General features: G+C 51.1%; 2 protein-coding genes across 7 annotated transcripts in view; one reads left to right on the forward strand and one right to left on the reverse strand.

Annotated features, from left to right (window-relative positions):
* KCNC1 (potassium channel, voltage gated Shaw related subfamily C, member 1) overlaps positions 1 to 1,735 on the forward strand; it is a gene marked incomplete at its 5' end in the record, with an annotated part of 43,466 nt that extends 41,731 nt beyond the window's left edge. Inside the window, one exon of the mRNA XM_005883349.2 lies at positions 352 to 1,735. Coding sequence (XP_005883411.1) covers positions 352 to 416 — 65 coding nt within the window. The remainder of the gene's footprint in view (positions 1 to 351) is intronic.
* A 5,052-nt stretch (positions 1,736 to 6,787) lies between these two features.
* SERGEF (secretion regulating guanine nucleotide exchange factor) overlaps positions 6,788 to 19,700 on the reverse strand; it is a 197,305-nt gene continuing 184,392 nt past the window's right edge. For 5 of the 6 annotated variants that reach the window (XM_014530899.1, XM_014530902.1, XM_014530898.1 and 2 more), the window contains one exon: positions 6,996 to 7,312. In XM_014530899.1, the coding sequence (XP_014386385.1) occupies positions 7,020 to 7,312 (293 nt within the window). In that variant the 3' untranslated portion in view covers positions 6,996 to 7,019. Of the gene's footprint in view, positions 6,887 to 6,995; positions 7,313 to 19,700 lie in introns of those variants that run through there. The other variant, XM_014530897.1, reaches the window with a different exon arrangement.

Below are 19,700 nucleotides of genomic sequence, written 5' to 3' on the forward strand. Positions count from 1 at the left end.
GAGTCTTTGGGAGGCGCCAAGGGGGGATGCCCCCACCCACATCCACCCAGCCCTGCTCTCGTGGAGTCAGGACAGCCGCCAAGGACTTGATTTCTCAGGATGATTCCAGGCCATAAGCCATGTGCAGAGTAGGAGAGGAGTTAGGGACTCTCCCCGGTCCCCAGGAGGGAGAGGAAGAGGCGTGCTGGGCTGGCTCACTGCATGGGAAAACCAAGCCAGCTGGAGAAGAACCTGCCTGCCTCTGCATGCGGCTGTTCTGTCTTTCCTCCTCCTCCTTAAAAACTAAGTACCAAGCGGGATGGGAGAGCCAAGAAGAGACGCTCAAGTGTTAATTGTATTCTTTACATACAGATCTTTGCAAAGAAAGCCCTGTCATTGCTAAGTATATGCCGACAGAGGCTGTGAGAGTGACTTGACCAGGCGGCTTGGCCCAGGACACTGGTGGCTATTAAGCATCTGGGTGGACCTGCAGCCCCTCCTCACCCTCGGACAGAGTAAATTCACGCCATGCAGGTTTGCCGGACGAGTCCGAGTGGCCCAGGCATTGTACTAGGACGGACGTAGCTTTTTCTACGGCCAAATGGTAACTGACCGTAGAGGATTTCTTTTCCTTCTTTTCATCTTTTGAAAATTTTATTTTCCTGGGGGAGGGGGGGTGGAGGGGTTCCTTAGCATGACTTGCATGAAGTAAAATAGAAAACCCAGCAAGCCAAACCCACCCACCCCCTGCAACTGTGTGATGACCCTAAACAACAACAACGAAGAAAAGAAAAACACAGAAGTCCTCTATTTTCTTTGAAAGCTCTTTACTTTTACTCTTGTTGGAGCCAGACTGTAAGGGCGTTCGATAGAAACCTGTACATTTCTGGGGAGGGAGGCAGGGAGGGAAGGGGGGGACGGGAACACATTGCTTCCCTTTTTGTACTCGAGATCGAGAGAAAGGGTTCCCGAAAGGGCAGTCGGTCAGTCATCCATCGGTCATATTGACCTCACCTTCATAATCATCTCTCACGTGGAAACTGAGAACTTTGCTCCAAATAGAAGTGTGGAAACTCGCACTGCCGCCTTCTTCCCTGTCCGGCATGCTTGTGACCCCGCGGACGTCGCCCGAGACCCCTGACAGCGGCTAGTCTAGGTCGATTCTCTCATCTCTTCCGGTGTGTAGATCCAGCGTGACCAACTTTCATAACAAATCGTTCATAGTAAATAACCAACATCGTACAGATTTCCCACGTGTCTCTTTAGAGCACCGGAAGATCAGGACCGCGGGAGGGGCGGCCCTCCTCCGTTACTAAGGCACAACCTGGCATTGTATGCACTTTAGTACTTCAGAGTAAAAACTGCATGCCCAATGTTATGCAAAGCGATTCTAGCATGAAATAAATTTTGTATCATGGTTCCTGTAGAGTCTAAAGCAGATTTGTTTTCCTGAAGCAATGGGAGGTTTGCAGAGACACACGTCTGCATCTCGAATAAATATAGTATTTTCCCAAAAGACACAGAGGACAGTAACTTGGCGTTGGTCTGATTCTAAAAGTAGTGGCGGGGGGTGGGGGTGGGGAAGGATGATATTTTTGAAAAACACATGCTTGAGTTGAAAAAAAAAAATGCAACGTCTCGAGCTCTGGCTGCAGCTCGCAGCATTTCCTGGAAAGAGAGCAATGCTGCTTTAGCTCAACACCCTCCCTCCCTGGGCCCCGGCCCTCCCTAATAAAACGCTGACTTTCGAGATGAAGCACGGATCTGGGTTTTTATTGCCTCGGTCAGTGTTGCAATTTGGCTCTGGGCCTCTGGTCAGGCCCTAAGGAAGACGTTGCTCTCCAGACTGCGCCCTGCAGATCCTGCTGGCTGGGGAGGGAGGCTGCCCTCAGGAAGGACGGGCATGCAGGACCTGACCTGAGACAAGCGCATCCCCCAGGGGTTCACCCGCGGCAACTTCTCTGTGAGTCATGCCATATTCATGACTCCTTCAATCTGGCCATGTCAGTCACTCCCACGCCCCCCCTCCCCCCGCCCCCATGCAGACCACAGTCACCTCCTCCTAGGACATTCTTGAGTCTGATGGAGCGAGAGACAGGAGTCTGACAAGTCTGGGTGCCCTACCCTGCTGGCCCAGTCTGGTGGAGCATCCTATGCATACCCCTCCCTCAGCCTGGAGGTGTCTTGGAAGAGAGCAGAGCCCTCTCCTAGGGATCTTCATTTGCTTGGGTTGTTCACTTGGTTTTGGTTGGGGATAGAGTGGGGGATAGGGTTTCAATTCTTTTCCCAGGAATTAGGGAATCCAGGAACGCTCAGGTGGAAAAGTTCCTAGCGGTCATGGTAGTCAGCCTCTGAATGGAGGCCCACAGTGGGGAGTGATCTGCCCAGGGCCACAAACAAGTGGGTGTCAGTCTCCCCTTGATTTCAGTTCCCTCTCCTAGCCTGACCCTGAGCCAACAATCACATGAGGAGTGGTGGGGGGGCTGAAGGTGGGGCCCAGTTTTTATCTAAAAGTTTCTCATCCCCTCTCAGCATTTGCTTCAACTTCCTGGTGCCCTGTGAGGCCTGGGAACCACAGGATGGGGGTCAGTGGGGTGGTGAGTACAGTAAGGCCTCTGCCCAGGGCTCCTGCAGCCAAAGGACTGGCAGATCTACCCTGTGTATGGAACAGCCATTCATAAGCACCAGGGCGGAGAAGCCAAGCAGCCTCAGCTGCTGCAGGGCAGGTCACATGCCCTCTCCCTGGGCTCCCCCTGGAGGAAGTGTCTCTGGTGGACTCAGGTGGGACTTAACACAAAGCCACTTGGAATGTGGGTTTTCAGGGACAAGAGCTAATGGGGAAAGGAGATCAACATACACTGAGCACCTGCTATGTGTGGGGCATCTGAGAAAAGTTGTCCAATGAGAGCCCACAATAATTCAACATGCCCATTGTAGAGGCAAGAGAACAAGGCACAGTGTAACTGGCCAGAGCCACACAGCCAATGAATGATGAAGCCACGGTTTTACACCCAGGCGGTCTGACTCCAGAGCTTGGGTTAAGCTGTCCCTTCCTGAAGCGGGAGGTAGACTTGATAGGAACACTAGAGTTGTTAGTCCCAAATCCCAGGACCCTCGGGACCTGGCCTCCTGCCCTCCTTCATGAAGTGCCATGGGTGTGACCGAGAGGCCACTTCACATGCTCCGAGCTTTCCACTCACATCTGACCACCTCACTCTCCTGCTTAGACACCCTGTGGCCCTAAGAATGCAGTTGGCTACCTTAAATTGGCTACCAAGGCCGCCTCTCCCAGCTCCCACTTGCCTCGTGCTCCAGTCACTCGGACACTCTGAACTTGCGGCAGCTACTCATATGCACTGTAGGACCTGGAACTCCCTCCCTCCACCCCTCACCAGCACTTCCCAATCACCGGCTAACTCCCAATTTCCATTGATCACTAAGTGACCTCACTCAGAAGCAGTAGGTGTGCGGGGTCTGGGGAGGGCTTTACTCTGAGCTCCAGGCCTGGATTCACCCTTCCCAAGCACAGGCTCAAGCAGTCTTTCCTGAAGACCCACTGGGACCAAAGGTGGTGGGTGTGTCAAGATGGGGTACCTGCCCTCAGGATGGGGAGTGTGTGTGGCAGCTTAGGAGGTGAACACCCCACTAACCATCATTCTCAGGCGTCCTGAAGGCCCACTGGGACCAAAGGTGGGTGTGTCAAGATGGGGTACCTGCCCTCAGGAGGGGGAGTGTGTGTGGCAGGTTAGGAGGTGAACACCCCACTAACCATCATTCTCAGGCAAGACCCAAGACCTTTGAGCGCACAACAGGGTCCCACCTCTTCATTTTCCTTTCCTCCTCTCACATGGAGGAGTGTGAGGACTAATTCACTCAGTCTATCAGGAAAAAAATGTAATTTCTAACAATGAGTAGGTATTTTCTCATGTTGACTCCTGTGGCTCGTTAGCTAACCAGGTGGATGATATTGACATTGCCTGTGAAATGGTTATGTCATCCACAGCATAGTCATCAAACATGTGTAAGAAATAAGAGCAGAAGATGGGTGGGGATGAGGGGGTCATAGCTCCCACTATCTTAACCTGCCCATTCCATGGTGACCCTAAAGGCGTAGGGACAAGTTCCTCACTGACTTTTGATGGGCACTTGCTCTGCAGCAGGCCCCGTCCTTGCAGAAAGGGTTCCAGAATCCATCTAGCCCTGGTCCTGGCCCTTGAAGAGCTCGGGCTCTCTTAGGAAGGATGGGCTTGAACATCTACAGGTCTGAGAAGAACAACAGGATCAGAGGGCTCAGAAAATAACCTGGGAGACACTGTCAAAGCCCCTCACACCCCTCCACCCCCGGAGTGCTCAGTCACACACCAGATCTAGCCCATGAACTACCGTAAAGAACGCCTGTCAGCCGCTGTTAGGAGGGGCGAGACATCGGAACTGGCGGTGATGGGACGGCCTGTGGTGCCATTCATCCTTCCATGTGGACTAACTGTGCCCTGTGCTTCCAAGAGGGTCTGACTCAGGCTCTGAGTGAGGGGCTGAGGCTCAGGCTGCTGCATCACCTGACCCTTGTTTCAGGCTGGGAAGGTGCCCCGAGACACTTTCTTGTGCCCACAGGCCTCAGAAGAGGCATTAGGGCTCAGCCTGAGAGGACATGGGACTGGGTTTCTTCCAGCAGGTGCTGAAAGAGGTAGGGGGAACTCGCACTGCCACGCTATGAGAGGGTGTGGTGGTTCCTCATGCACGGAAACCCTGTCTCGGAGGTATGGGCCTACGCACCCTCCCATGTGGGACGGCCCCCTGGCCTGTGTGGCAGACGCAGACCACACAGCCTGTAGGTGTTGGCCAGTAATGGTGTGCTGGCTCCAGTATGGGCCATCAATCATGTCACCTCTGAGGGCTTGGTCACCTGGGAAAGACCAGCTCAGAGTGCACAGCGATGTCCTTCCTCCCATTTCCAGAAGCGCTTGGGGCCCCACTGGCCTTACTGGTTCCAGGAGAGGGGGACAAGGACTTTGCTGGCCCGGGCAGCAATGTTTCCAGGTACAGTACTGGGAGCAGGGCTCCGTGCATTGGTACTCAAGGCCAGCCAATGGTGTGGCAGCCTGTAGGTTCAGGCCTGGGAGGCCACAGGATTGTCCTCATCCCCACTCTCCTGAGCTGACCCACTCTTGTCCTAGGGCTACCTCCATCTGCCTCCCCTTGTCTAGGCCCTGAATGGGTCACCTCCCAATCAGAACCCAGGGCCAGGAGTAAGGTCTACGGTCTGGAGATGGTAACTTCCCCTTTTTAGGCCTGTTTTTCCACATGAACAATAAAAATATTGGATAACATCAGTGGTTTTAAACCTTTCTCAAGGACTCCTTGTCAAGTGAAATCTTATATGAAGACTAATTAATATATAATATAGATTAAAATAAAGCTGCTGTGAACCAGGTGGAGGGTGGGGACCCGGATCTCTGTTCACTTGGCCTTCCTTTAGCTACAGCCCACCAGGTGGCCCCTGAGTTCTCAGGAGACTCCTAGAGCTCTAATGAAGCCGTGTGAGGCCATGAGGCTAGATCAGCCGTGGGCAAACTATGGCCCGCTGGACGGATCTGGCCCGTTTGAAATGAATAAAACTAAAAAAAAAAAAGACCGTACCCTTTTATGTAATGATGTTTACTTTGAATTTATATTAGTTCACACAAACACTCCATCCATGCTTTTGTTCTGGCCCCTGAGTTCTCAGGAGACTCCTAGAGCTCTAATGAAGCCGTGTGAGGCCATGAGGCTAGATCATTCAGATCTTCCTGCTTTGATGTCCTGGGGTGTTGTAACTTCCTAAAGCCATCGGGGCCTAGCCCTCACAGGCCCAACCCTCTCCTGAGGCACGCAGGGAAGCTGGTGTGGGATGCGCACAGGCCCGGCTGGCTAGCTGGGGCCGCTGCCACTCAGTCCCCCAGGGAAAGCTGCTTTCTGAAACCCTCTGGCCAAAGGCTGCCAGTCACAGCAAAGAGAGAGGAAGTCTGTCCCCAGAGCCATCTTGCCACCAGCAAGCCCGTGGCCAACGTCTGGCCCATCCCCATTTCACTTGAGGGCCCTCTTTCTGCAGAGGTTCGGGCCTGGGGGCAGGGTCTTGATGTTGCTATCCCTGCAGACCCCCTTCCATGCTGTGGCCTGGCCCCCACCTGAAACTACACAGCTTGGCAACTGTAGCAAACAGACTAGCTTCAGAGCCGCGCCTGGCTCAGATGAAGTCACCAGTCTTCTGAGAGCTTCAGAACAGTGAGTTCTAGAGTCTAGATTCTGCCTGCCCCAGGTCTTCCCAGAAGTCTTGTCTCCCCTCCACTTACTCATCTCCACTTCCTCCCCCGACTCCAGAGCCTTCCTCCCTTGGTCCTAGTCATCAAGACAAGAACCTCTTCCTGCCCAGGTATCCAGGGTGCCTGGATATCGTTGAACCAAAAGCTACGCGCTCTAGGCCCTGAGGATAAAACCCAGGAGAGGCAAGCGCTGCTCTAAGCATGACTAGGAACCCTCCGTCTTGCTGAATCAAAGGCTGCTGGACCGGAACCACCATAGGGGATGGGCCTGGTTTCTGTCCCCACCAGGTAGGGAGGGCCTGGAGCTTTCCTGAGGCTTCCCATGTCCAGTGGCAAGGACCTAACCCTCATTCTCCTCTGCTGGGTGGAGAGGATGTGTGTCCCTGAGCCCAGACACCGGGCAGGCAGCCTCCCATCATTCCGGCCGGTGGTCAGCCCAGCCATAATGCCTCCTGAGCCCTCCTGGCCAAACCCACAAACTGACAGCAATTCCCCAGGAGACTCTGAGCGGGGACAGACACTTTATTAAAGGGTCACAAGCCCCCTATCTCTGCACCTGTCAGGGTGGCTTTGGGTAGATGGTCCTGGTTGTCTTTCCTTCCAGTTGCCTTGTCCGTGGCTTCCTGAGATTTCCCATCATTCCGGCCGGTGGTCAGCCCAGCCATAGTGCCTCCTGAGCCCTCCTGGCCAAACCCACAACCTGACAGCAATTCCCCAGGGGACAGACACTTTATTAAAGGGTCACAAGCCCCCTATCTCTGCACCTGTCAGGGTGGCTTTGGGTAGATGGTCCTGGTTGTCTTTCCTTCCAGTTGCCTTGTCCGTGGCTTCCTGAGATTTGGCGTCCTCGCTGGCATCTGGGGAAGGGAGGGCTGGCAGCTGGCAGAGGGCCAGGGAGTGGCCAGCCCCACAGCCCACAAGGAGTCCTGGTGACGACTGCAGAGCCTGCACAGGCTTCGGGGCTTGGACGTCGGCTTCGCTGCCGTCCCCGCACATGCCTTGCTCGTTCCAGCCCCAGGAGTAGCATGCCCCGCCTGTGAGGGAGAGGAGAGGAGATGCTGGAGAAGCCGTCTGGGTTTTGAACAAGGGGCTGGAACACTCCCCTGGGCCACAGGCTTCATCATAACCCCAGTTTACACATGAAGAAACCAACGCTCAGTGACCCCAGTGGCGTGCTCACTGTCCCTGCTCCCATCCCGCCCGTGTTTCCCACTCGCACCAACCCACACGTGCTCCTGCCCCAAACCTGGCCCTGCCCTCAGTGTCACTCCCCAGCAAATGACCTAAGACCTGAAAATGCTGTCTCCAAACATATCTCAAATCCTCCACGCCTCTCCATCTCCACTGCCACCCGCAAACCCAACGCCATTCTCCCTCATGGGGCTGCTCAGCATCCACTCGGATCTTCAAAGACCATCCAGGGGACCCCTGAGCCTGCAACTCTAATCCTGTGACTACTGCTCAAACCCTCCAATGACTTTCCACCTTCAAGACCTTTCCTTGGCCTTGACTATCTTGCTGGCCTCTCCTTGAACAACTCCACCCTTACCCTCTACATACCAGAACCCTGCCTTCTTACAGTTCCTTTAATATGCCTGTGGGGCCTTCCTTTCTCTCTAAGTGCTAGCTTTACTGGGCTCCTGACCTCCTCCTCATCCTTTGGATTCCAGTTGAAGTGTTGCTCAGAGGCCAGATTCCCCAGCTGCCCAATCCGACTGCGATTCCCGTTACTGCCCTTGTACTCTGCCAGCCCAGCATGTGGAGAGATGCCATGCATAGGGACGTGTTTACTATCCCCTCCTCACTAGAGCGTCCGCTCACTGCTGAGTCTCTAGCACAGTGCCTGGTACACAGCTGGTACCCAATAAGGGTTTGTTGACTAGATAAGAGATTGAATGAACTAGGAGCCACACTGCAAGAAAGCATCAGAGCCGGCACGCAAGCACAGGCCTCTCCGACAGCCCGTCAGCTCCCACCCACCACAGCACCACCTCCTAGGGTTTGGACACATTCCTAGGGCCTAAACTCACATTTTTCTGTAGTTGTTTAAACATTTTTTTTGATATAAAAGTAATACATCTTCATGGAAAATATGGATGAGTGTAAAGAAAAGCAGACTTCTAGAATTTTGCCCACTACTACAAATATTTTAGACAGCTCTTTCAAACTTTCATATATGAAATTTGTAAATATTTGTGTATATTTTGTCCTGGTTTTACCCCTTAACATTTTTCCATGGAATTCAAATTATTCAAAAAGTAAATTAAAAATAATTTGTTTGAAATTTTAAAATAGCTCAATATGCAAAAAGGTACAAAAAATAATTAACAGAAAAACACAATATCCCCATCAGATTTAGAACATTAGTTAACATTTTGCCATATTTGCTTCAACCCTTCCTTTAAAAAAGAAATATCAATCAAGCTGGTATACATACAATATATGTTTCTTTAATATTTTTCTACATATATATTCTTAAATACTATGTAATATTTTTAGTTTGTTTATAGGATCATGCAAATACATATCATTTTTATGACTCACTCTTTACACAGCATTGTTTTTGAGATTTATCTGAACTGATAGTTATGGATCTGGTTCATTTATTTTAACTTGTATAGTGTCCAGTTATGTATAAATCACATTTTGCTTATTGATTTCCCTTTCCTTATACATTTTTAATTATTTAATGATAATCACTGTTGCTATTTTATCAGACAATATCATATACTGGAGGCCCGGTGCATGGGATTTGTGCACTGGTGGGGGGCGTGACCTGCAGGGATCGACTGCTGTGGGAGCGCTGCTCATCCAAGTCAGCTGAGCGGCTGTGGACCCGCCCTCTGAGCTGCTGCTCCCTGGTCCAGCATCTTCCGTGGAGTCAGAGCACTCACCTCTCCAGGGGACCCAATCGGGCTGAGCCCAGGGACAATAGCATTGAGAGGCGGCAGAGTAGGCCTCAGTCCAGCCTCCCAGCCTCCAGGGTCAGCTCTGAGAGCTCGGCAGCGGTGCTGCGTGGCCTGCAGGCATCTTGAGGAGGATGTCTGCAGGGAGCAAGGAGGAGGAGCCTGGGGCGAGGAGGCAACGATCGCAGTCCAGGTTCCTGCCCATCAGCCCGGGGTTCCGCAGTGGGAGCAGCCACTCATCCCGGTCAGCCGAGCGGTGCTCCCACTGTGGTAGCACACAGCTCAATATGCAAAAAGGTACAAAAAATAATTAACAGAAAAACACAATATCCCCATCAGATTTAGAACATTAGTTAACATTTTGCCATATTTGCTTCAACCCTTCCTTTAAAAAAGAAATATCAATCAAGCTGGTATACAATATTTGCATGTTTCTTTAATATTTTTCTACATATATATTCTTAAAATACTATGTAATATTTTTAGTTTGTTTATAGGATCATGCAAATACATATCATTTTTATGACTCACTCTTTACACAGCATTGTTTTTGAGATTTATCTGAACTGATAGTTATGGATCTGGTTCATTTATTTTAACTTGTATAGTGTCCAGTTATGTATAAATCACATTTTGCTTATTGATTTCCCTTTCCTTATACATTTTTAATTATTTAATGATAATCATTGTTGCTATTTTATCAGATAATATCATATACTGGAGGGCTGGTGCATGGGATTCGTGCACTGGTGGGGGGCGTGACCTGCAGGGATCGACTGCTGTGGGAGCGCTGCTCATCCAAGTCAGCTGAGCGGCTGTGGACCTGCCCTCTGAGCTGCTGCTCCCTGGTCCAGCATCTTCCGTGGAGTCAGAGCACTCACCTCTCCAGGGGACCCAATCGGGCTGAGCCCAGGGACAATAGCATTGAGAGGCGGCAGAGTAGGCCTCAGTCCAGCCTCCCAGCCTCCAGGGTCAGCTCTGAGAGCGCGGCAGTGGTGCTGCGTGGCCTGCAGGCATCTGGAGGAGGATGTCTGCAGGGAGCAAGGAGGAGGAGCCTGGGGCATTGTTGCTATTTTATCAGATAATATCATATACTGGAGGGCTGGTGCATGGGATTCGTGCACTGGTGGGGGGCGTGACCTGCAGGGATCGACCGCTGTGGGAGCGCTGCTCATCCAAGTCAGCTGAGCGGCTGTGGACCCGCCCTCTGAGCTGCTGCTCCCTGGTCCAGCATCTTCCGTGGAGTCAGAGCACTCACCTCTCCAGGGGACCCAATCGGGCTGAGCCCAGGGACAATAGCATTGAGAGGCGGCAGAGTAGGCCTCAGTCCAGCCTCCCAGCCTCCAGGGTCAGCTCTGAGAGCTCGGCAGCGGTGCTGCGTGGCCTGCAGGCATCTTGAGGAGGATGAGGAGGAGCCTGGGGCAAGGAGGCAACGATCGCAGTCCAGGTTCCTGCCCATCAGCCTGGGGTTCCACAGTGGGAGCAGCCACTCATCCCGGTCAGCCGAGCAGTGCTCCCACTATGGTAGCACACTGATCACCAGGGGGCAGCTCCTGCATTGAGCATCTGCCCCCTGATGGTCAGTGCGTGTCATAGCGACTGGTCGACTGGTCATTCTACCATTCAGTCACTGGGCTTTTATTATATAGGATAATATTAGAGTACAACAATAATACTAATATTGTTACTATTATAAACAGCACTGCAATGAACATCCTTGAACATGTCTTCTTGTACAAATTAGTGTTTGTGCAGAGCTGATCCCTAGAAGTGAGTGTGGTAGGATCACATCTAATTTAACTAGCTCTCCACAGAGGCTGCAGTCATGTACAGTCCCATCAGCAATGGATATGAACTTGTTTCCCTCTATCTTTGCCTTTAGACTCTTGCTATTCTGGTAAGTATATTTAATTCATGTGCATTTCCCTGACTACCAGTGAGATGCATATCACTTTATGTTCATTAGCCCTACGTTGCCTTTTCTAGGATTGCCTATATCCATTCTTTGCCTGTTTTGACCTTTGATTGTTTGCCTTTTTCTTACTGATTTGTAAGTTTTCTTTGTGTATCTTTTATTTTTATAATTATTTGTTGTTAAATGTATTTCAGAAGTTGTGTGGCGTAGCTCTTGTGGTATGTCTCTTTGTTTATGGTGTCTTTTTTTGCACAGATTTATTTAAAATGACTGCCTAGCCCTAGCTGGTTTGGCTCAGTGGATAGAGCATCAGCCTGCGGGCTGAAGGGTCCCAGGTTCGATTCCAGTTGAGGGCACATGCCCAGGTTGTGGGCTTGATCCCCAGTAGGGGGCATGCAAGAGGCAGCCAATCAATGATTCTCTCTCATCATTGATGTTTCTATCTCTCTCTCCCTCTCCTTTCCTCTCTGAATTCAATAAAAAAAATTTTTAAAAAATAAAAATAAATAAAATGACTGCCTAATTGTCCATTTTGGAGATTAAACAATTTCCTTAACCTATATTCTATTGTCAGATAAGTAGGTTGTTTCTAATTTTCCATTATTCTGTATAACATTTTTATGCATGAATCTTTGTCTATCTAATTATTTTCTCAAATTAGACTCTTACAATGGGAATTCCTGGCCAGAGAGCATGGGCATTTTCGGGATTCCTGAGTCCTGTTCTGAGAACTGCTAGACAACTTTTCAGAAAGGCCACCTGCTATACTTGCAGCAATCTGGGGGAATCTGTTTCACTCCACACTGCCAGTATTTATGAGTTATTCCAGTGTTTAAGAATCTTTCCTAATTTGAAAAGAACAATGGTATCTCATTCTTTTAACTTGTATATTTTATTACCTTGAAATTGAAAAGTAATTCTTATGTTTTCTCAGGTATTTGTATTTCCTCTTTTGTGTATTGTCTGCCTAGCATCATTTTCCTGTTTAGTATAGAAAAGTTTATGCTCAGACCTCAGAGTCAGATGGCCTGGGTTCAAATCCCAACTCCTCCATTTATTAGCTGAGCATCCCTGGGCAAGTTATTTAGCTTCTCTGTGCCTCAGTTCCCTAATCTGTCAAATGGGGATAATGATAGTACCTTTATCATAAAGTTGTTCACAAGGACTAAATGAGTGAGTATGTGTAAAACAGAATGGTCCCTGGCACATGGTACCATATAAATATTTGCTATTGTTGCTGTCATTGATTAAGAGTCTTGTTGTTTTAAATATTTTTTAAGAATATTAATTTTTTCTCTGTCATATCTGGCATAAATATTTTTTTCTCAGTTTGACTTAAAATTTTGTTTTGGGCCTTGATATAAAACATAAGTTTTATGGTTCTAAGTATTAAAATTTATTGATCTTTTGTAATTTCTTCCATTGTTTGTAGGAATTGAAAGCCTGTCTGTATCTAGATCAGAAAATATCCTTTTTGATGTTTCAATGATTTCAATTTTGTACTCTTTTTAAAAAATTAATTTCAGAGAGAGGAAGGGAAAGGGAGAGAGAGAAACATCAATGATAAGAGAGAACCAGAGAATCATCGATTGGCTGCCTCCTACACGTCCCACACTGGGGATCAAGCCTGTAACCCGGGCATGTGCTCTGACCAGCAATCGAACCGTGACCTCCTGGTTAATAGGTCGATGCTCAACCACTGGGCCACACTGGCCAGGCTCAATTTTGTACTCTTTACATCTCACTCATTATCCACTAAAACCCTGTCTTACAGACCACTCTTTCAACAGAGGGAGGCGGACAGGCCCAGGGTTCCCCTTCCCCTACCCTTTCCGCAGTGTGAAGGCAATACTTGGCCAAAAGCTTGGGTCTGGGGAACACAGATGCCTGCCTGCTGGGCCCCCAAGTGAGAAGTGCACACAGAGAGGATGCACCCCAGGCTGCAGCTCCTGCGGTGAAGCGGGATGTCAGCCAGGCTGAGCCGAGTCGCGAGGTGGGAGTACAAGAGGCTTGGTACCTTCAGACCAAGCTCGGCACCTGGTGTGGGCCTGGTGCCCAGCCCTGGTGAGTGGCACCAGCTGACGGTCAGCGGGAATGGGGGCAGGAGGAAGGCAGAGCTGACCTACCAGCAGGACTGGGCACAATGGGCAGCTGGCAGGTCCCTTTCCTCCTGCCAAAGGAAACACGCTCTGAGGAAGCCGCGCTCCGGGCCGGGGTAGCCGAGGCCTTGGGCCAGGGCTTTCATGCCCACTGGGTCTAGAGGCCTGGCAGGACCCCAGAAATATCTGCCCCCAATACTTCCGAAGACGCTCACTTGAGGTTAGGTACTTTATCGTCTCTATCTCCTTTAATTCCAACAGCCCTATGAGGCAGCCGTGTTTTATAAGTTGTTCTCATTACATAGACGAGGAAACGAAGGCCTAGGACCACTGAGGCAGTATGGCCACAGAATCTGTACGGAACTTTGCATGTTCTATATCAGGGCTTCCAAAATAGCCTATAAAGGCAGACAACCAATATTTCAGGTCCGAGGGGCTCATTTGGTTCCTGTCGCATCTTCTTCTTCTTCATTATCATAACCCTTTAAAAATGATTCTAAGCTCACAAGGCCATATGACACAGGCCACGGGACAGATCTGGCCAGTGGCTCCTACGCTGCTGGCCCCTGGTCTATATGTGATATATTTGAACTTTGCGTGTTCTATATCAGAGCTTCCAAAATAGCCTATAAAGCCAGACAACCAATATTTCAGGTCTGAGGGGCTCATTTGGTTCCTGTCGCATCTTCTTCATCATTATCATAACCCTTTAAAAATGATTCTAAGCTCACAAGGCCATATGACACAGGCCACGGGACAGATCTGGCCAGTGGCTCCTACGCTGCTGGCCCCTGGTCTATATGTGATATATTTACCTCGGGCTGTGCTTGCCGTCCTGTGTCCCACATCCACACACAGCTGTGTGATACTGGTACTGAGGTCCCCACTAGCCTCAGAGGGTTGTCAGGAGGACTGCATGAGAGCTGGTTATATATATAAATAAAATGCCCCAGCACAGCGCCTGACACATAAGTGACAGCTCACGCCCACATAAGAGGCAGGCCACATGGGGAGAGAAGAAAAAGGCAGAGAGGAGAGGGAGGGGCACCGCCAGAGGGGAAGGCCTGGGGTGGAATGACAAGCGTTATGAAGGTTGTGAACACCTTAAACAAACTTTGGAAAGTGAGAGACTGGCTGCCCCTTACCAGGACTCACAGCAGGACACCTTTCAAGACTGAGCTCCTCCAGCATTTTAGCAGAGGCTCCTGCCCCCACACCTCTTAGGGCCACCTTTTCAGGGGCGCAGTGAAGACAGGAAGGGCCTCTGGACTCAGCACGATGCTACCATGTGGGCTGTTCTTATGTAGAAGGGGTGGAAGGAGAAGGTCTCGCGCCCAGTGTCTGAAACAACTGCGGCCAAAACTGAGGAAGCAGATTCCTGCTTTTACAGAGGGCCCTCTGCACTGTGCCCGGCATGTGCCAGGTCCTCGAGGACACTGACATCCCACCTGACTGACCCAGATCTACGTTACTGGCCCCCGAGCCTTGGGTGGAGAGCCTGTAATCACAGAGGGATTTCCTAGCCTCTCAGAGTTCAGGCCTCCTGCTCATGCGGCTCAACAGATTTGGCCTGACCAGGATGTGACAAGTGACGGAGCTCATGGCCCACCACACTTGCGTCAGCCTCAGAGCACTGCAGGCAGCGGAACCTCGGGACTGGCAGGGTCCCTGGCACAGGATAGATACAATACCCAAATCTGTTCAGGCCTTGTGGCACCTGCCCGAGCTTCTTGGCAACCTGGGTCCTCACAGGGCCTTATGGTGCTGGGACTACAGCCCAACGACAGGGAAGGGCCTTGCCAAGGAGGGCAAACACCTGCGCGTATGTGGTAGAGCTTCCTGGTGGTCCCTGAACCACAGAATGAAAACTTCCCAACCGCTCTTGTAGCTGGTTGGTCCTGTCATGGCTAGTGCAAGCTGAAAGGTTCTGCAACAGCTTATGGTAACCTGCCTGCAAAGGCAGATGGCATGTCCCCCTGACCCTTCTTCTCTGTCCCTTCCTTCCTCTTGTCACTGGGACTGTAGATGTGATAGCTGGAGCTCTAGCTGCCAGCTCACATGATGAGGAGGAGGGCTTTAACCTAGGAAGGGTGCTTCTCAGGTTCATACAAATGTAACCTTGATTCCCACAACAACTCTATGAGGTGTTATTATCTCCACTTTACAGAGGAGGTAGCTGGGCTCAGAGAGGTGAAATAACTGTGGTCCTATGACCAGTCTAGCCAGGACTAGAATCCAGGTTTCCCAAGTTTCAGGTTCCTCCGCTAGTTCAAACCATGTGAAAGTGGTAATATAATCAACAAACACTTGGTGTGTACCAGGCCCTGTGATAAGCATTTTTAAGTATTTATTCACTGAATCCCCAACACAAGCCTATGAGGTACAATCTAACATTACCCCCATTTTCCAGAGAGGTGGTGAGAACTGTGCAAGGTAACATGGCCAACAAGAAGCAGAGCTGGTCTCAAACCCAGGCAGCCTGCCTCCAGGACTCTTCTAGCACACGGTCCCTCTAGCAGAAACTCTGCCTCCCAGGCAATGGAGAAAAGGTACAGAGTCACGGCCCACCTGTGTGGGGACCAGCTCAGCAATGGAGGGCAGAGCCCTAGCTGGCGAGAGAAGCGCTCTGGGGAGCAGCAGACCCTCGCCGAGCCTGTGAGCGCTGCGGCCAAGGCTGAGGAAGCCGAGGAAGCCGAAGAAGGCCTCCTGCACCTGGTGGGGTGGGAGAGGAGGGAGGGAGGAGAGGGGGGAGATTTGGGGGTGGAAAAGTCAGGCAGCTAATGGTTCACCTTGTCTCCTGTCAAAGACCTCACAAAGACCTAGAGCTCTTCTGTGGAGAGAGAGGAGGGGTGAAGTTGGAGCACCTCATGGAGAGGAAGGCTCTGGACTCAGGAAGCTGGTATATGTCACTGTGGACACAGCTGATCTCAGAGCCTGGCCACTTTGGGAAAAACTTCTGAGTGTGCAGCCACCTAAGCTCAAGGGGATGCCACCCTTTTGGCAGTATTTGTTAGGTCGGTCCCTAGGGTTCTGCTGTGAGCAAGAAGCCCAGAATCCAGGCCTCCGAGGTGCTCTGGTCTGGGTGGCAACTTCAGGAGAGAAAGAGGTCCAGGCCCTCCCTCCCTCGCCTGGACAACAGACAGCCACTCTGCGTTGTAGGCTGAGGCAGCTGGCCTGGGCGAGGGCAGTTGGGCTGACACAGCATAGTCTAGGTCCGTGGTTGGCAAACTGAGGCTCGCGAGCCACATGCGGCTCTTTGGCCCCTTGAGTGTGGCTCTTCCTAAGCCTTAGGAGTACCCTAATTAAGTTAATAACAATGTACCTACCTATATAGTTTAAGTTTAAAAAATTTGGCTCTCAAAAGAAATTTCAATCGTTGTACTGTTGATATTTGGCTCTGTTGACTAATGAGTTTGCCGACCACTGACCTAGATCAACAGAGGTGTAGAAGGTGAGGGGAATGTAAAATACGTAAGGAGAGGGAAATGATGCAAACCCATTGCCCCCAGAAAAGCAACTGTAGTGGCATGGATCCCCTGGACAATTAATTCCCTGTCTCCCCTACCATCGATGAGACCAAATCACAGTGGAATGTGGCTGCTTCTCACCAGCCGAGTCACCTCCTGCAGAGGGCTTCCTAACTGGTGTCTCTCTGCTGCTGCCATTGCCTCCATGGTCTATTCTCCACACAGAGCCTGAGCGATCCTGTAAAACCCAAGTCAGACGCGGCACTGCTCTGCTCAGAATCCTCTTCCTCAGATAAACAACAGCTGGTCCGTCTCCAGCTTCCTCCCTGACCTCATGTCCTATCATGTTCCACCTTGTTGACATCACCATAGCTACACTGACTTCCTGCTCAAACAGTACTCACCTCAGGACCTTCGCACTTGCTGTTCCTGCTATCTGGAATGCTCTTGCCCTTAATAGCCACAGGTTCACTCCCTCATGTTGTTCAGCTATTTGTTCAAATGTCACGCTATCTGAGAGGCCTTTTCTGATAACATCATATAAAACAGGAATCCACACCCCTCCCCATCTCTACCTCCTCACCTGCTTTATTTCTTTATATTTTTAAAAACTATTTGTTTATTATATCTCTCTCCCGACCAGAACACAGCTCTTTGAGAGCAGGGACTCTGCTTCATTTGCTGCTGTATCCCAGCACCTGAAACAGTGCTTGGCATTTATTAGTGCTTAATAAATACCTGTTGTGCAAATGAACAAACGAGTGAATGAACAAATGAATAAGTGGCTAGCAAGAGAATGAAGCTGCCTTATTCTCTCAAGCGGGCTAAACGAGTGCCCATGGGTGTAGGGTGTGGCTGCCAAGGGAAGGCTGATTTCCCCTCACTGTCAGGAAGGACCTGCCCTGCCCCCGGAGGTTCTGTGTCCCCAGCTGGCAGGGGCATTGCTGCAGTGGGCAGAGTCTGGGGTGAGAAACAAAAGTCCTTCTGATCCTGGGAGTCTGTGTGGTGTGTGGGTGGGTGTGAATGTGTGAGAGAAGGAAGGTAGAGGCCAAGGAGCCAAGTAGGAGAGCACACACCCCGGTCTGCAGGTGGCTCCCGCAGACCCACTAGAGGAGTGGCCTTGGTTCAGATGGTAAATAAGAACACCTTAATTTCTCGGTTTGCCCTCACAGTTCTCATGCTGAGGCTGCAAGGCAGGGACTGCTCTAGAACCTATGTTAGAACCCCATAGCTCAGAAAGTTGCTCAGTCCTCTTCATCAATCTCTATCCCTTTACATAAGAGGAGACTGCGGCCCCGGGTGGCAGTGTGGAAGGTCCGCCTCTACACACCTTCCCACCGCTCTCCACCCCCCTCTGCATTACTGCAGGCTCCGCAGTTTTGATGGTTCCGCAGCCCAGGGAGGAAGGTATTAGGATCAACACTGTATGGAAGAGAAAACTGAGTCTGGGAGAGGTTCAGAAACAGCCCAGCTGGGAGAGGCAGAGGCCAGCGCTCCGCACCCTCAGGTCCCCCCGCCCCCCCACCCCCCCAGGAGTAGGAGTGCTGTGGCGGCTGCGGGTACATTTCCTCAGTCACCTGCAGAGAGAGCGTGCTGTGGCACGTAGGCTCCACTGGGTGACTATTCTTAGATCGAGGGAGCTAAGGATGATGGATTTAGAACTTACGAGGTGGAAACATGTTGGCCTGTTTTATAAACAACCGCAATCCTCCCCACAGACTCCCTTTCTGAATTCTGAGTTCTCCATTAGTACTGCTGGCTTGCTGGGCTGTACTGGGAGAGGGACAGAAAGGCCACTAGCCCTTTCAAGGGCCTGCTATGACCTCCTGTGGTGCTAAGGACTTTTGCATGGCCCACCCCGTTTAAGAGCAGCCCTGGGTATTGATCACACTCAACGGAGGAAGAAACCGAGGCTGGGGAGGGCCAGAAATGAGCACTTCCTGGGCCGAGGATCTAGGGCTGTCCTGTGAGGCACAAGCCTGACGTGGAGTCTGGGGCTGCCAGCAGAGGTCTGGCCCTGGGGATGGAGCAGCAAGGGCACCGCATGGCACCTTCGGAGTTCATTCCCGTTAAGTGTTTGCAGATAGCAATCCCATCCTCTAAGATTTCCTCACTCCAGGTGACATTATCCTCCCTCTGAATTGCCCGCTGGCCTGTCCCCATGACCAGTCAGGGCCCCTCCTCTCAGTAGGTACCAGGCCATCATCATCCCTCTGTAAGGGTGATCCTCAGAGCTGACCGAGCCCATCCCGACACACGCCTTGTCCCAAAGGCTGCCTCTGCCATTTAGCCTGAGGTCACTTAGCTGCTTTGAAGTCCAAGCCCACTGACTCTCGCTGAACCCACAGCCACGGACACTCCTACACTGCTTCCCTGTGAGCTGCTGCACTATGTCTCCCATGGCCTGGCCCGTATGTGGTGTCTGGGACCCGGATGGAATGTTCAGTGGTCTCCATTAAATGTCATCTTATTAAGTGAACACAGAAACCTCTGAGGGGCACCAGCAGAGGGGTAGGGACAGAAGTGGCTCCAGGGCCAAGAGTGACTGGCCTGCTGCCATTGCTGGAGCCTGGTCACTGTCCTCCCCAGGCCTGTTGGGAATCGCCAGTGTGGAGAGGAGGCTGGGAGTGAGAGCAATAGTGTGGTAGGAATAAGCAGGTCTGTCCTGGAACCCAGCCGGGGGGTCCAGATGAATCCACATGCAGATGAGAAGAGTAGGGTTCGAGAGCTCACTGAGAAGCCACTGATGACACAAACCTGAAAAGGAATTCTCCCTGGGGTCTCCAGTCACTTAACCAACACCTACGGAGTGTCTACTCTGTGGTGATGCACCCAATTCAGTTCCATCGACTCGGTATCCTCCCCTCTAGCCACACCGATCTCTTTGCTCTCCCTCCAACTGGCCAGTCATGCTTCTGGCTTCGGCCTTTGTTCTGGCTGTTCCCTCTGCCTGGAACCCTCCTCCCCAGGTATCCACATGGCTCCCCCCCTCTCTCTCTCCATTTGGGTCTTAGTTCAATGTCATGTTCTCAGAG

This window comes from Myotis brandtii, unplaced genomic scaffold, assembly GCF_000412655.1.
Source record: "Myotis brandtii unplaced genomic scaffold, ASM41265v1 scaffold782, whole genome shotgun sequence".
Lineage (NCBI taxonomy): Eukaryota > Metazoa > Chordata > Mammalia > Chiroptera > Vespertilionidae > Myotis > Myotis brandtii.